The sequence below is a fragment of the Arachis stenosperma genome, chromosome 10 (assembly GCF_014773155.1).
Source record: "Arachis stenosperma cultivar V10309 chromosome 10, arast.V10309.gnm1.PFL2, whole genome shotgun sequence".
Taxonomy (NCBI): Eukaryota; Viridiplantae; Streptophyta; class Magnoliopsida; order Fabales; family Fabaceae; genus Arachis; species Arachis stenosperma.
The window spans coordinates 132,483,438-132,501,716 of NC_080386.1; the positions used below are offsets into that span (position 1 = coordinate 132,483,438).

At 34.5% G+C, this 18,279-nt stretch overlaps 1 protein-coding gene across 1 annotated transcript; it reads right to left on the bottom strand.

The window, feature by feature from the left end:
• Window positions 1–3,339: 3,339 nt before the first annotated feature.
• LOC130955861 (E3 ubiquitin-protein ligase KEG) lies at window positions 3,340–15,235 on the bottom strand. The gene is made up of 16 exons (XM_057882846.1): window positions 14,202–15,235; window positions 13,066–13,428; window positions 12,741–12,971; window positions 12,447–12,578; window positions 12,032–12,368; window positions 11,773–11,930; window positions 9,625–9,782; window positions 8,885–9,006; window positions 8,607–8,741; window positions 7,879–8,003; window positions 7,588–7,692; window positions 7,241–7,474; window positions 5,905–6,238; window positions 5,624–5,812; window positions 5,203–5,508; window positions 3,340–4,983 (listed from the first exon to the last, which is right to left on the bottom strand). The coding sequence occupies exons 1-16, from the start codon at window positions 14,969–14,971 to the stop codon at window positions 3,769–3,771; spliced, it is 4,914 nt and encodes a 1,637-aa protein (XP_057738829.1). The 5' UTR covers window positions 14,972–15,235; the 3' UTR covers window positions 3,340–3,768.
• Between the last annotated feature and the right edge of the window lie 3,044 nt (window positions 15,236–18,279).

An 18,279-nucleotide genomic window follows, 5' to 3' on the forward strand; every position in this document is an offset into this window, starting at 1 on the left:
AATATTATGCATTAGTTTAAAGTCTTATGCATTTTAAACATAAAATATTAACTTATAATCTTATAATGACTAATAACACAAAATATTAAAGTTTATCATATTTAAATTTCACATAAAAATAGTCATCATCCATCACTAATAACACAAAATATTAATTATGTATGATGACTGAGTCACCAAACCAAGTTCAAGTAACTTAAACTATGGCTCCGACCCAACCCAAAACAATGACAAGATTTATATTTGAGACCCTTACTTAACTCTAAACCCGATAAAATCACACTAAAATAACTCCTAAAGTGTTCAGAAGCAGAACAGTTCTTCGAATCAAACTGGCCATATACACCCCTACTCAAAGGAAATCATACACGAAAGAACTCAAATAAAATTATAAAACATACTTCATTTACTAACTTGATACACTAGGATGTATTGCCAAAAGCCACAACAAAGGTCGAACCCCTAATAACTACACCAAGAGAGTTGGCAAGTTGATAAAATAATTAAGATCTCACATGAATATTTTTTTTATTGTAAAAATAATAACTAAGATATTAATATATATTTTTAATTTTTTACAGTATTTCTCAATTTAACAGATTAAAAAATAATCTGTCGCTGATCTGAACTTCATTTAAAAATTTGTCATTTGTTAATAAATTGTTGCATACGCAAGACAGAATTTATTTGAACATCAATATTTGTTTAAGTGGATGAATAAGTAACTACTATAAAAAAAATCAAATAATCTAACTATTTTTAATTAAATAATTGTTAATACTTAAATAAATATTTCCTTAATAAAGAAGAAAGTGGAAATTTGTGGACTTTGTAGCATGTGTTAGGTTAGCTACAAATGTATGTATGTTATTTAAGATAAGAATTTCACATTGGATAGAAAGGGCACCGACATTCATCACCCGTCCTTTACGGCAAATAATGGATGATAAGAGTTTAGTTTATTTGGTAATTCATAATTAATGGAGCACACTTTAGAAGCTACATTATAAATAAAAAATACTTGAAAAATAATAAAAATAATAAAAATAATAAATAATATTACATAATTAAATTATTTTGATAACCACATTCAATTAAGTTGGTCAATATATACCTTAAAGATTAATAACAAAAAATTTTAATTGAAGAAAGGAAAAAAGGAGAGACAAAAGATAAAAGAAGAAGAAGAAAGACTTGACTAAACTCAATTATAAAAATAATTTGTTCACTTAACATTTTTTTATAAAAAATTAACCAAAAGTAATCTAAAGTTATCTTACTTTATATTTTTAATTATCATTAAAATAATTGAACAATATTAAATATAATAAATATATAATTATAAACATTACATGTATAAAATTATAGATATTAAATAAAATAAAATAATTTTCTATCACATTACCCATATTATAATGTTTATAGCATTCATGACAGAAATATTTATCGTCAAGTATGTTGATTAATTTTTTGGTTGTTTATGATTTATAAGTAGTTCGTAGAATGAATAGATGTTCATACATTTAGTTAGTTGGATTAGCTAAGTAATCTTTAATAATATGAATTAAAAATAACAATTATAAACATTTCGGTGCATACATTATTACATGTAATATTTATCAACATGCAATAATAATAATAATAATTTATCTGCAATTATTTTTTTTAGTTAACCTAAAATACCCATGCATCCCAATCAAAGTTAGGTTAAAATGATGACAAATTATTAGCCATTCACAAATTTAGGTTATCACAATTACACGGCTAAAAACTCGTGGCATCAAACCAAACCCTAGCTAGTAGCTAGCTAACACAAAATCTTAAAGGCATAAAATTAAACTTGATTATCAAAATTTTAATATAATCAACAGAAAATATTATTGATATGCACCAAACATTCATAAAATATAATAATATAAAAAGATTATAATAAATTTAATATTTAGTTTGACAGCTTTTGGATATGAACATGGCTACCAATGAATAATAAGCCAAAGCAATAAGATTTATGAAGAACCAACTCAATCCACTTCCATAGGAATAAGATTAAGTAAGAAAAGTGATTAGGTTGGTGTGACAGAAAATCAAATACTTCTTTTCTTTAAATAGAATTATTACAACTTACAAGTAAGAAATTATATGTAATTTTACTTAAAAAAATGAATAAATAAACAAAGAAGATCTAAAGGAGTTGAAAGATGGTAAATATCTAAATTTAAATATAACAAAAAACTCATCATTCTTACCCAGTTGTGTTGTCGAGAATTCGGCTTGAGATCACGAAGAGGGATTAGAAGATATCTTTGCAATTGGATCTTATTATCATGATGTCGATGTAGATATAGACTTTCGTCTTGTCTGAGTCAATGATTTCGGATCAAGTCAAAAAGAATTATCTCCTGTTTAAAGGGGTGAAGTCTTTTTTGACCTGATTGGAGATCATCAACTCCGACAAAATGTAAATCTATATCAACTTCAACTTCATGAGAAGCAAGAAGGAAAGAAACAATTATAAGTGGTTAGAAACCTAAGATGTTTCCAAATTTTGTAGTAAATGGAAAGGAATAGAGCAACCTGCATGACACAAGATGCATTGATGGCATAAGAGGCATTGGCTACATTACTTGTGCTGTATATATAATCACATGTGGGGTTGTTTAGTAATTTTACTATTTCTAGACTTTAGGATTTCTTTTATTTTTTGGAATGGGCTTTACTCTAATTAAATATTTATTATTCCTTTTCAGTATTTATTTTTCAAAATTCTTTTGCACATTTCTTTTTTGTTCTTTTTTGTTGTTTTCATTTTTCTTGGATTTCAATTTTAAATTAATACAAGAAAACATCCACACATGATATAAATTACAAAATCAGTGATAATTAAAATAATTTTTCCATGAAGGATTGAAGCCTTGTTTTTTATCCCTCCTCTTCAACTCCAACACAGAAAAGGCTTTCCCACCTGAATGATATTTACTTCTCATTGGAGTTGCTCTAACTGTTAAGGTTCTTATACCACACGTTGTTGATACTGTGTTTTCTTTCTCTGTACACAGCAGGATTGAAGTTATATTTAATCATTTTTCATTTATAAGATTGCTGCCTCTGAATGTTTGTTATTTAATAATTTTGTAAGACATATAATTTCCTATTATTTTATAATAAAATTACATGAGATAATTGGAACCAAAATTACACCCTTGTCGTTAAAAATGAAAGTTCCTCCACCATTAATTTCTTATTTATTTTTATGAGACGTTATCTCACAAATACTGATGTGGCTGTATATACGGCTTCAGGTGGGAACGCTTTAAAAATTAGAAAATGGTGATTAATAACCAAGAGACTCTGTAACAAGCAATTATATTCAAGAATATGCAACTGCATAGAGGTGAGTCAAAAAATGCATTAAGTTGTGAGTATGATTTGTACAACAATATCAAATAAACATATATATATTTATAAATATACACCTCAAAATCTGGGACTACAGACTTATATGTGAGTAATGAATATAAATGGGGCCATATGCCGAAATTTGCTCTCCATATATAGGTCAAAAGGCAACCAACTTTCCCTGCACAAATCCTATCCAACTGCATTCCAATATTTAGAGAAAAAGGTCCCATGATGAGAACCACCATCTGAAATAGCAGCAAGAATAAAGCTTTCTGCATAAGCTCAGGCCCTGAAAAAGCATAGCCTAAGGAGCTGAATGTGAAAATCATGTTAAATACAGGCTTCCATTTTCCTAAAGTAGCAACCATATCAGTTTCCATCAAGGGCAACATCAGCAGGGTCCCCAATCCAAGGCCTACCTTCCCTCCACCGGAACTTTATTCTCAGTTTGCCGTTTGCGTCTACTCCTACCACCTGTCCCTTGCTTGCATGCGTTTCCATTCCCCATCCCCAGCGCGGTGCCACGAGTCCATCTCTAATTTTTACCTTGTCCCCCACTTTGAATGGTCTAACCCTTTCCATTTCCCATGCCTTGCAAAGCCAGAGTCTCTCCATAAAGCAGAATGCCACCCACAGATCTCCATCTTCCATCCGGTGCACCACTCCAATGCTCGAGTGACTCACCTCCCCCCACTGGTGGATTGGGGTTGAAACTGACGCTTTAACTTTTACCCAGTCTCCGATACGAAGCTCCCTCTCTTCCACCACCTCCACTTCTGATGGGTCCAGCATCCATGTCTTCGATCCGGCTGGAGTGTATATTCGGAGCTTTCCATCGGCATCGATTGCTTGTATGGTTCCAATACTAGCATGGGTGTGCCCTGACCAACCAAATCTTGGTTGCTTTATACATTGCTTAACTCTAACTTTCTGTCCAACAAAGAGTTTGTCAACTCTTTCGAGATGGGAGGTTGGTCCTACCCACTTTTCTTGCTCCCCACAAAAGCCAACATAAGTGCTTCTGTCTGAGTCGTCTTGTTCATACCCTATTCCATGTACAACACCAATACTACCCGGTGCAATCGATTTCCAACTATTTGCATTATCCTTCAACCTCACCCATTCTCCAACTTCGAACATTGGTTCAATCTGTAGATCTGAAGGATCTCCTCTCCATAATGCTGACAAGCCAAAGAAAACAACCCTAACTTCGCCATCAGCGTGAATGCTGGTTATAACACCCTGAGATTCAGGCTGAGCTCCTCTCCAACCCCACCTTGGTTCAACCAGACCATTTCGAAATCTAACATATTGCCCAATTTTGAAGCTGGGAACCTTTTCAACATCTGTGTAATGAGCGATCCACTTCCCTTTACGGAAACAACAAGCCAGCTCCAAGTATCCAGAATCCTGTACACTATGCACAACAGCTAAACTTTCCCTTCCAACAGTATTCCAGTCATAACTTGGTCTATTCCCCAAGCTTGGTTTAGAGCGTACCCAATCCCCAACTTCAAATCCAGGAAGTCGTTCTGCATCTCCAGGAGAAATTTTCCACAAGCTTTGCCTACCAGTGACTTTCAACTACAAAAAAAAAAGAATCATTAAATCACTTATTTTGTCTCAAGATGAAATACAATAACTGAACAGAAATGTTTTCACCCTTAAGTGAACCGAGTCTATATAAAAGCTACCCAGATGAAAGCTATCAACAAGGCAATGTTTATATAGCTCTGTAAGTAAAATTAGGACGGTATTAATCTCATGCAAAAATTAGAAAAGAAAACAATGTAGTATACTTACATTAAGAGCACCATCCATGTCAATTCTTGCTATTTTCCCAACAGTAGCTGGTGATTCATTTGACCATCCAAGTCGTGGCTGAGAAACAGATGGCATCACATGAATTTCTTGTCCCACCTCAAAAGGAGGAACTTTCTCCACATCAGTTACTGAACAAGAAAAAGGCTTGCTTCTGAAGCAAAAGGCAACACCCATATCACCATCTTCCTCCAAGCTATGGATTACCCCAATACTGTTCCTGTTAGTATCCTCCCACCCATACTTTGGAGCAGGAACTGAAGCTTTCACTCTGACCCAATCTCCAACCTGCCCATGGACAAATTAGCAAGTTAAGAAGAGCAAGACAATAAGGCATCTCACAGCAAAAATATGAAGGCAACAATTATAAATGGCAGCCAAATGATAAATATCGAATTTGCACCTTGAAATCTTCCACCTTCTCCATATCAGATGGATCAGCCTGCCATGGTATGGGTCGGTTTGGTATTTCAATTATTAGGAGACCGTCATTCTCAATCTCGCTTATCCTTCCAACACTATGATGTGTCTCACCACCCCAAGCATATCTAGGTTCTGCAACAGAACGCTTCACACAGACGCGATCACCAATCTGAAAGATAAAAAAGCTTATTAATATATAAATCTAGTGATTAGATGAGGAGAATACTGTCTTCGGAAAAAATTAATTCACACTCTGCTCACCCTAAAAGGAGCAACATGCTCCACCTCCTCTGGTTCACAATGCCATGGATTTGGAAGATAGCTGAGTTCTATTAATAGACTACTGTCTGGTCTGATACAATATACAATGCCAATGCTTCCAGGTGTAACGGATCCTAATCCATGTTTAGCTGATGTAAGAGTAGGACGAATCCGAACCCAGTCTCCAACCTTGAATTCCTCAACCCGTTCCATCTCTGCAGGGTCAGCTTTCCATCCCCTTGATGCTCCAGGGAACCCAACACGGAGAATTCCATCATCATCAACACATAACACTGTTCCAATGCTGTCACGTGACTGCCCACGCCAACCAAACCTAGCAGACAAATAGCCATCAATGCCAAAGACAAATGCAAAATCATCAAGATTGCAAGTATACCATGCACAAGACACTAGTTAACATAATTTATGGTCAAGCATTGGTTGTCGTTTTTGCTCTTTTTCCTTTCTCCTAGGGTTCTTTTTGGTTTTGTTTAGGTGCCGGGGAGAAGTCCAAGAACAGACTATCATACAGAGTATACAAAAGTGATTAATACTAGTACAAAGAAGGCCTTAAAAGTGTCCTCTGCCAACCTATTTTAATATCTTTCTTCCAGGATATTATTTTGCCTCCTATTAGGCAGACTTTACTAATCAACACTTTCAGGAAGATTACGACAGCTCCTGGCTGACTAGCTCATCTTGGGTCGAGAGAAACATCCTTTTCCAAGTCTAAGCCCCAATCACTAACTGATACCAAGATATCAGTACCATATTTTAGATGCTCGGAGCAATTATCTCTCTTTTTAATTATTAGACGGTAGCTTTGACAGCTTGAAAATGCAAATTGTAGTAAATCTTCTATGTAATGAGAAATCAACAAACTTGGCATAGGAAGATTTTGGGAGAAACGAACAACCCTGGGGAAGTCCAATTTGCTAGCATGAATGATTCCATTTGGTAGTATCATTATGCTACCCTTTCAGCTTATTTAGAACAGTCATGTCTATATGGCCTCATTTTGTGCTTGGGAAACAAGTTCTATAACTGATGGTAATTTTCTATTCGTTTAATATATTTCCCATCTCTTCACATTTTTCCTTAGAAAAAAGAGAATCATTGATTCCCGAATTTGGAGGAGCTATGCCCGATGCTTTTGAAAAAGGCATACTAGAAAAGAAATGTATAAGCAGAGAAGATATTCTCCAACAGACAACGGAGCACTGCAAAATATGTAGGTATTTAATGCAGATCCAACAAAACCCCAAAATATAGACATAACAATGAAATCATAAATTTATACGAAAGATTACCGTGTAGCACTCATACAAAATCATACCTGGGCTCCTTCACATCTTCTTTCAACTGTACATGTTGCCCTCGGTCTAATGGAATGAGTTTTACAACTTCATTTGCCAAAACATGAACTTCTCCAGAGCAAAATGAAACGATGAGATTATCACGATCTTGAATACTTTGCACAAATCCAACACTCTTTGGTCTAGCACCTTGCCACCCATAGGTAGGAGCTGTGACAGTTCTTTTAAATTTCACCCAGTCTCCCACTTCAAATCTAAATTCAACCAATGACAAACAAATTTTAGTGCATAGAAGTCACATGGTAGAAAATAAATAGTTAAATACCAATAAAAATAAAATTAGCTGGAAATGATGTCTTATGCTCACATTGTAGGAGAAAGATGAACTCCTCTATTCATGAGTGCCTCCATCAGATCTTCAGATATCCATTCTCGGGGAAGGGCCTCCAAGATGTCACGTAGTGTCTTGCCACTGTCACAAAACATAACCCTCTCAGTCACAGTAGAGCATTCCAGTTGAATGTGCTTAATGTTATTATGGAATAGCAACAATCAACAGTTAAACAGAGTTACAAATGCAAAAATAGATATTAAGATGTGTACATACTACGTAACAAAAAAAGGTAGAACTTACTGAAAATGCAATGCCTAGACATACCTGTGGTTTCTGACTTCAACATCAGCATCGGAATTCCTTAGCATAACAATGAGCCAGTCAAGATTTTCACGTATCATTTTGGCTGTCTCTGCTGCTATATGGAAAGCATTGTCACCATCATCATCCTGAAATAATATTGAATTAGAACCTTAAATGGCAAGGCCATAAGGGTGAAGCCACCATCCCAAAGAATGGAAATCATCACCCTCAAATTGTTTCTTGACAACAAATAACATTCAATCATGAAGAGGGTTGAAGCAGAAACTGAACTCAGCAATTAGTAAGTCATATAAATATATAAAAAACGGCAGCCCAGTGCACAAGCATCCAGCATTAACGCAGGGTCCAGGAAAGGGCCATACTCAAAGGGTGTAATGTACGCAGCCTAACCTAATAATTATATCAGTGGCTGTTTCCACGGCAACCCGTGACCTTGAGGTTGAGGTCACAGGAGACAACTCAAACTCAACCGTTGCTCCAGGGCTCCCCTTGAAGTTGTATAAATATATAATATAGATAAATAGATCATTATTGTATAACTACATAGTAAATCAGAAAGCAGAAGTGAAAGCAAAAAATGAAATAAAGATGTTCGTTTAGCAGTTGCATGTGATCTTCATTTAGCAAATTATAAAACCACCAGAGATCAGTATTACTATGTCATCATAATAATGATTATATTTAATTTGTGTTGATGAAACTGCAGGAATGGAAACTTAAATAAGAACCTGCAAATTGTAATCTGCCCCAGCAGCTAGAAGCAGTCCAACAGATGCCTTTGCACCCCTAGCTAATGCCAAGTGAAGAGGTATACTGTTGTGTATATTGCAAATGTTCACATCAACTCCAGCAGCAAGAATGACCTACTCCACCCAGAAAGAGAAGGGGGGATTAACATTAATTAAATGCTAATGTAGAATATTAACAGGACCAAATGTGCATACTGCAGCCCCAACAGAATATAAAGGGATACTTAATTATTTTAGTCAAGAAGTGCTTCAAATACCTTGACCAAGTCCACATCATTTGTCATAGCAGCTGTATGCAAAGCTGTCCTCCCATTCTGTGAATCTTGAGCAGACGGATCCGCTCCTGCCGCAAGCAGTATCCGCACCAATTCTCTCCCTTCTATATTTGGCATGAGCAAACACCATAATGAGTTTAAGCAGTAACACTCAAATTTGAAAATGTTGAGGGATAAATAGAACAGAAGAATTATGTAATTTGAAGAGTATTGTACTTATTGCATGTTGAAAATTTTGAAATATGAAATAGCAAGACAAACAAGTAAGGCTCACAAAATTGTAGCTTTATGCAGGTTTTGCGATTTTTTGGAGTACTTGGGAGAAGCAGAATAATTGCATCTTTCAGGAAGATGATTATATAAATGGCCACCCTTCGATGATTGGCCAATGGTTTTTTTCCTATTGCCATTTGAGATTGGGAACCTTTGCTACATTCTTTATTAATTTACTTAGAGATACATTTGCTGCTCTTAATTTTATCTGCTCTGGAGGATCTATTATCCTCCCTCTGGTTTTCACTTCCTTTCTGTCTAAGCTTAAACATAAATGTAGTTTTAACCTCTTATCCCTTGGTTTTCATTGTCATCAACTAAATAAATCTATTACAAGGAAAATTAAACCGCTTTTGCAGCCAAGAAACAGATTTAACTAGAAAACAACATGCACTGTATCAAAACATAGCCAAATGACAAAATCATCATCGCAATGAACTTTTGAATACCGCTTTCATGATCTTTCTTAGAAGCTGCTGCCATGCACAAGGCAGTTCCAATTGGGCTCGGTATGTCAATTGCTTCAGCAATCTCATCTGAAGTTGCAACTTCCACCCATCTCTTCACAACAGCAACATTCCATGTTGCCACACACAAGTGTAGCGGTCTGCAACACCAAAGTAAAACCGAATCATCATATCTGTAAATTAGAGAAAATAATATATCCATTCAATAACAATGCAATTCATATTCTTAAGATTCTGGGCCTAGCTCTACCAAAAAAGCTAGCTCAAAGGAGGAGAAGACAAAACTCTCATGTAGACTATTTATTTCTCATATCCTTAAGCATTGAGCAACGAGACTTCACACTCCAACCATGGCTCACTTAAGTGAGGGTACAATCTCATAGCAAATGACAAATTACGTTATACTTAACTATGAGCATTGACCATTATAGCTTTCAAAATGTAAAATTACATGAAATATGATAGACCTAAAGATGTGATTCCCAGATTATGTGAGATTAACACTGAGGAGCAGTAGTTCCAAATCTGCTTCGTTTTACTTTATTTAATATAAATCATAAATGATTTCTTAGCAATTCTTTTGATTTCATCATACCGGTTGATTGTAAATATTGAGAAACTGAAATCCTTACTGAATATGATAAAAACTGATCTTTAATATTCAAATAGGGATCAAGAAAAGGTCATCTTTTGCTATTTGTTTTCCCATGAACAATAGGATAATGTTAATATAACAAGGACTGCAGTGCAAAGACAAACAAAAGTTGGATAGAAGTCCAAGCTCCATAAAAACAAAGACAATATTTATTGGCATGTTCTGATGAATATATCTATAATCAATTAACTAGAGTCTACCATAAAAGGAAAAGTAAATCAAATATAAATGATAACATATTTTCAATTACTTTATCCAAAGCAAAACACATTACCACCAGGGTGTGAATGAGAAAGAACTGTATTGATCTACTCTGTAGATACAGAAGGATCTTTAAATTAAGTAATAATCACGTTATTTTGAGTACGAGTAATTGTAAATTTTATTTTATGATGGAACATGTAACAGCAAATATGATTCCTCTGAAAATTAGTGATATCCGTTCACTTTATCATGTATTTTTGGACAAGCTTAATTTTTGTTCAGAGAGGCTTATGTTTGATAATGAAATACAAGGACATGTCAAGCTGGAAATGTGTTTCTGGAGACAAAGATAATAAAACCCTTGTGATCAAATAACAGACCAATAGAAGATCATATAATGTTTTACTTATTTTACTTTCTACTTAACAAAGGTAAGAGGCAAAACTCTCAATAAAACTATACAACCAGAAAGAATACAGTCCTGGAAACATGGGACGACAATTAAACTTGATTAATGCAGAGGACACAATGTTCAGGAAAGTGGGCATGCCAGTATGCTCATAGCCTCATATAATACAGTTCATACAGCAATCAAACCTTAACGCTTTTGGGGGGGATCTATAATTTCTTGGAATAAAGATAATTAATAGAATTATGAACAACAAATTACAATTTGCATTCAAAACACATTTTCATCCCGCTAGAACATTATATAGAAGGAATATACAAGTTTATGATAGTATAAGGTGCCAGTTATGTAGAAGTTACCATACAATCTTTAGTATGACCTGAAAATTTTTCATCAGAATGTAAAAGGAAATCACATTGATGATGAGATGAAAAGAATAAACTCTGTGTATTTTGTTGATGATCAGCTTCAAACATATGATGAACTTACAGAAATATTTCTCTACAGTCTATCCTGTTGCCATTCATGTTACCAATTACATGGGCTATAATAATGAAAATATGCCATAGAATATCCCACCCCTTTGAGCTGCATGAAGGTGCAAGCCCATGGAAGGATTGAAAACGACAAACACTATATTGATCTTTTGCTTCCTTTTTGCTTTTGAATGGAGGATCCTTTATCCCCCCAGCCCACCTTGTAATATTCTTCTCCCCTTTTATTGATATTCTTCCTTTATCACAAGATATTTCCCAATAGTTTAAGATCAATGATTGTGTACATCCATACTGCTTGGACCAATTGGCAGTTGGAACACAAATTCAAAGGTAAAAAATAAATTTTAAGAGAAGTATATACTCACGTCAGGTTCTTTGAGTTCATAATGGCCATTGATCTACAGCCTCCATTTTCTAATATTACAATGGCACAGTCTGTATACTTCTTAGCAACTGCCCTATGCAATACAGATTCTCCTTCATCATCCACTGCATTAGGATCAGCTCCAGCTAATAGTAGTTCCTGTTATTTGTACATACAAATGAGTGATTAGTGACAAATATTGCTCTACTAAAATATATCAGAAACATATGAGACCTGAGTATGATCCAAGTAAGACATACTCGCATACAATCTGGTTGTCCATGATAAGCACAAACATGAGCGACAGATGGGCCCAAGCCATCCCTCAGTCTTGATGTCACATTAGCATTTCTTTTGATGAGGCAACGAACACAATCTGGAGAGCCAGCTGCTAAAGCAAAAACAAGAGGAGGATCTCCATCTTTGTCCAAGACATCAACATTAGCCTCTTTATACTCCAAAATGGCCTCGACAAGCTCTGCACTTCCACGCCTACAAGCTAAGTGAAGAGCTGTTTGCCCATCAACATTTTGAGATTCCAGTAGAGAAGATATGTAATCGCTGCCATTTTCTGATGCAGCCTTTGCAAGAAGATCTCTGTAAAAGAAAATAAATGAAATGATCAAATTTAAACAAAAGAAAGCTCAAGCAGGATGATTTGTTATGCCAACTAACCTAACTCCTGTGGCATCCCCTTCAGACACAAAGCGGTGAAGATGGTTCGGGTTTGGCATTTCTTGAGGGACATCTAATTCAGGGGCTGGGGTCGGTTCAGTAACATTAGACACAGAGCGTTTGACAAAGTCACTGTATCCAGAGAAACATAAAACATTGCATAAGAGAACCAGTTTACAAAACAAAATGACAAGAAGTCCATTCAGCTGAGCTCATTCCTGGTGAAGCTCATATAGTCATATTTGCTTATTAAGAATATAAAAAGCCATCTTGATAATAACTTAAAAAACTTACTTATCAGGGCTTGCAGGAGGGCTGCGCGGTATTTCCTGCAAATGGCGGAGAAATATTGCTAACATTGCATTAAATGTAGGCCTTTTAGATGGCTTGAATTGCAAGCACTCTCCAATCATCTTCCACAATTCCCTTGGAATTCCACCACCAACCACACTGGCATACTGTGGAGGAAGTCTCTTGGCTTTAACAACTGAACGATAAATTTCTTCTGCACTTAAGCCAGCCCAACTGCACAAGCATATATTTAAACTATGAAATTCTAGAAAAGAGAATACAAAAGAAGATAATGAAGTTTAGGTAAAGAAAGAATTGCTCCACGTACGGAATGGCACCCGTGCACATCTCAACCAATGTACAACCAAAACTCCATGCATCTGACTCGGGAGATATACCTATTGCATCATCCCAGAAAATATTTAGTGACTTCTTCCCAGGTTCCCAAGCCTCGGGTGCTGTATAATGTGGACTGAGCATTATACATTCCATACAAGAGTGGATCTTTGAGGAGTCACACTCTGGCCGCGCCTTCCAACAGGAAGGCTTCTTTAAAATTGTAGCAAGTCCATAATCAGAAACTACCGCGTGCCCATTTGAATCAAGAAGAAGATTGGAAGGTTTTAAATTCATGCAAACGACACCAGCAGCATGAAGCTCAACAACCCCTCTTGCAATGTCTGCTCCATATCTGCATTTGGCAATCTCAGTGTTAGCTATCACGGAAACTCAAGTTCATAAAGTCAAAATGATTATTAGTCTCACAATAAGAAAAAGCGAAATCAAAGATAAAATTGTTCTAATGAGTTCTTTTCTAGAGTATTTCACAAAAATATAATCAAGTATATATCTATTTATGGTATGCTTTCTGGATAACCTATATGAATATACAAAAGCAGAAATACAGCGATAGAATACATAAATTAAGTCATTCTGACTTAGCCGGTTTTGGCATCACCTATGGCCAAGATACAATTTGCCTCCAAACAAACATAAGTAACCAACTGACAGATTGCATTATCTCAAAAATTTAACAAGAATGCAGTGCAACATACATATTAATTATACCAGTGAGATTACCATAATAATCATCATGGTTTTAAATTATTAATCAATATCGCGGATTAACAGTCATGGCATTAGCACCAACTGCATCGCCACACAGTCAACCTACAAGTGTCAGAAAATCCATTCCTGAGAGAAACCGCAACATAATGGATACATACAACACAATTCAAACACAACAAACAATGTGCTGAGGAAATTAACCTAACTACTGAAACACAATCATTACTACCCCCAACTTATCACCTAGTCACTACCAAGTCAAAACAAATTCCTAGCAACTAGTTTTATCATAGAAACCGTGAAAAGCAAAAAACTAGTTGCTAAATCTGAATATAGAACAACAAAAACAAGAGAACAAAATTATGCCAAAAGAATAAAACATAAAAAATCCAAAACCTTAGGACTTGTTCCAAAGTGAGCCTGCCCTCATTTCTCTGCATCTCAGACTGAACCGATCCATAGCACCTATCCATCACAAGGCACAAGCTCTCTTCATGCTTCATTGCTCCATGGAAAGTGCACACGTTCCTGCACCACATCGAAGCTCTCCGCAAATTCTCGAGATTCCCCTGAATCCACTCCAAATCCATCCCCTCCGTCACGGCCACCTTCTTAACCGCCACCTGGTGCCGGCACCGTCCTCCGCTTCCTCCGATCACCGCCGTCCACATCTCAACACCAGCTCTCCTCCCCTCCCCAATCCGCCGCACCAGCTTCAAGTCCGGGTGCGCTCCGACCTCGATCACCGGCTCGCAGCCGCCGGAGCTCGACGTCTGCGACGCTCTGCTGCACCGCCGCCGCCGCTTCTCCTCGTCATCACCGTCATAATCGTCCTCATCGTCCCCGCTTCCGCCACCGTCCTCATCCTCGTCGTCGTCGTCGGTGTAGTCGCAGTCGAAATTCGAGCCTCCAGCGGCACCTCGAGCTCCGGCGGCGGCGGAGTGGATGAGTGCCAAAACAGCGTAATTCTTTCGCAGAGCCTGTACGGAGTTCCCGACGGTTGACACGTGGCGGCATCGTGGACATGTGAGCGTTGCGTCGGGCGATGCAGAGAACATTCTAGAAAGGCACTCTTTGCAGAATCCGTGTCCACATTGGAGCAGCAGCGGAACTCGCTCCTCCTCGTTGTACCGCGTTTGGCAAACCGAACAGCAAGGGATTTTCATTTCCTTTAAGCTTCCGCTGTGTGCCAAACAAGGCCTTAAGTCGAAACAGAAAAAAGGAGTTTGATCCGATTGAAGTGAGAGGGATCTAATTGAAGTTGCGAATGTTAGATCGATCCGTTAAGCAAAGTGATGAATTAGGCTAATGATGAAGCAAATCTAGAGAGAGAAAGCAACAAACAAAAAGGGTTTTGAAACGAACAAGAGAGAGTGAGTTATGAGGGAGATTTTCGTACTTAGAGATCAATGAAACTTTCTTCTTTCCCTTTTCTTTATTGTTTTTTTAATTTTATTTTATAGGTGGGTGGGAAGGACCGGAAGGCACTGATGTTGTTGTGTTCTTATGCTTATGGCTTCCACTTTGGACTTTGTGGACAAGTACCCTAAAATTCTTTCTTTGCTTCATTCATAATACAAGTGGAATTTCTTGATTTAGGATATTTTATAGGTGTAAATACTTAGATATTGGGAATTAGAATTCGATTAAAAAAAATACGGTATATGATCAAATTTTTTTGTAATTAAGTCAAATCAAGTTATACAAGTTTAGTAAAAAAGATATGGGTATATGTTTTTCTTTTTTTTTACTTTTTTAACATAAAAATTTTATAGAAAAATATAAAAATTTATTCACATAATATAAAAAATTTTATATATAATATATAATTTTTTATAAAAACACAAATTTATCGATATATTATAAAAAATTGTACAAATAGCATAAAAAAATTTATAACACATAAATTTTTACTATGAATATAATTGATTAGTTTGGTAAATTAATATTTTAAACATGTGATTTTTAAAAAAAAAATCATGTTCTGTATATAAAAGATTTCTATATACCAAATTGATATCCTATATGTATTTTATTAGTTACGAAATGAATATTTTGGGGTTCACCAAAGATCGAACTCTTGACCTTTTTGAATCTAGCATTCTAATACCATGTCATGATACTACTCATTTCAAAAGTTTTAACTCGTGAAAAAAGGTAACACTAATGATTATATCTCTAATACTTAGTAAACCTTCATTGTACACATTGTACAAGTATTTTATTGACTCCTCATACGTTTATAGAAAGGAAAAGTATAGGGAGCCAAAGCGTACAATGCGTACAATGAAGGTTTAGGAAGTATTAGAGATATAATCATTAGTGTTACATTGTCCTATCAGGTTACGCTTTAATGACATGAGATGTTTATTTATCCTGGTATCCGGATGGTTATTCTGGATAGTATGGGTGATGTTCATTTTATTCATGGATCAAAGATTTAGCCCATTATACACATTGTACAGGTCATTGGCTCCCTAGCACTAGCTTCAACTTGATTAATTATTTAGTTTAAAAATTTAGATACATAATTTTATTGTAAAAAAATATTATGTGATCCGCTGTTTATTCTTAAGTAAATAAAATATAATAAAGAGATTAATCATTACATTTGAGAAAAAATATTTTTGAGAAACCAAAAATATAGATTGATATTAGTTTAATTTCATAGTTTTTGAGAATATTTTATATAGATAAATATTAAAAGTTCAGATTTAAAAATTTAAATTTCGTATGAAAAATATTTTTTAATCAGCTATTTGTTTTTAAGTAAATAATATATATGTTATTTAGATTTTTTTTATTAATAGTAGATATAAATTTATTTGTTATTTTTTAATAAGAGTACATAAAGAATACATAGTATATAAAATGTAATAACTTAACAGATATTTTTAAGAGAGATTTTTTATTCTTTTCAACAATGAGAATAATTTTTTTTGTTTTGAAGACAAAAATAAAAAACAAATTGAATAGAAAATGCTGCATTGATCCTTTTATAAGCCCATAAGCTCCAAATTCGGTATTCCTTCTACAGCTACAGTATCCCAATTCTCAACATATAATTCCTAATAATTAACTTCCTAACCGCGAATTTACACTTTAAAAACATTAATGGGAATAAACTCAGATGTCAAAAGATCAATATATTTTGTCACACATATATTTTGTTATACATTGTCCATCTTCATCTTCCTCCGTGACTGTGTACTTGTTACGACTTACCTTGCCATAACCTTTGTCTGTCCACCCTAATTTCTATAAATTTTTTACTATATAATATTCTTCCCATTTTTTTCTTTAATCATTTTCCTTTTTCGACCAATCACCAAAACATTATGGGCATATTTAGCATTCTGAATAGCTTTTGGATCACCATCATATGTAGCATCAGGTTCTAAAAAAGAAAATTCTCTTAGCGCTAATAATGTTAGCAATAATCGGTTGAGTTTCCGATGCTTTCTATATATCTGACACACCGCTTCATCATTTCTAAATTTATATTTAGCCTCTCTCTTAATTGTATTTAGTTAGCTTTTTTACTATGAAGGGACAAGTTTCCTAACTAACACATCCATTCTTAAAGGCCCGGAGGAAAGTAAAATAATTCTCGTTGTAAAAACTCAGTCTTTTCAAGCTTAGAAACTCCAATGGGATAACTAATCAGCCATTCACATTATCAATAATTCTATTTTTTATAGAAGAACCAATCATATTAAAGACTATGACATCGTTTCAAATACCAACTAATATTTTTAAGATAGAATTGTTATATTTATACAATTCTAATTTGCGGGAGAGTGTTACCTATATTTTTTTTATCAATAATTGATATAGGCTTATTTATTATATTTTGTGTGGGAATACATAAAGAGTACGTAATATATAAAGTGTAATAAATATTTTTAAGAGAATTTTTTATTCTTTTCAATAATGAAAATAACTTATTTTTCTTTCTATTTTTATCTCTTTTAGTTCATTAAATTATTAATATCACAGTTTGAACAACTTAGAATATAAAATTTTTTTAATATAATAAAAAAAATAATTACTATATTCAACAATAAAACTAAAATATGGATTAAAATTCATTTAATATTTTAGTTTTAAGAATATTTTATAAGAGTAAATATTAGATATTCGAAATTCGAATTGGGTATGAAAAAATATTTCGTGATCAACTATTTCTTCTTAAGTATATATATATAGTAAAGAGATTACTCCACCGTACAGAAGAATAAATACTCTTGAGAAAAAAAAAATAGATTGATGCTTATTTGACTTCTTCATATCTATATGCGAATTGTATCTGTTTTTAAACTTCAATGAATTAAAATAATTTTTATTTTTTTTATGACCAATTTTAATCATTTAAACGACTAATTTAAATTGATATTTATTATATAAAAAAATTAATTTAACTCAAATAACTCACAAACTAAAATAACACATGAACACCGAAGCAACGTTAAGG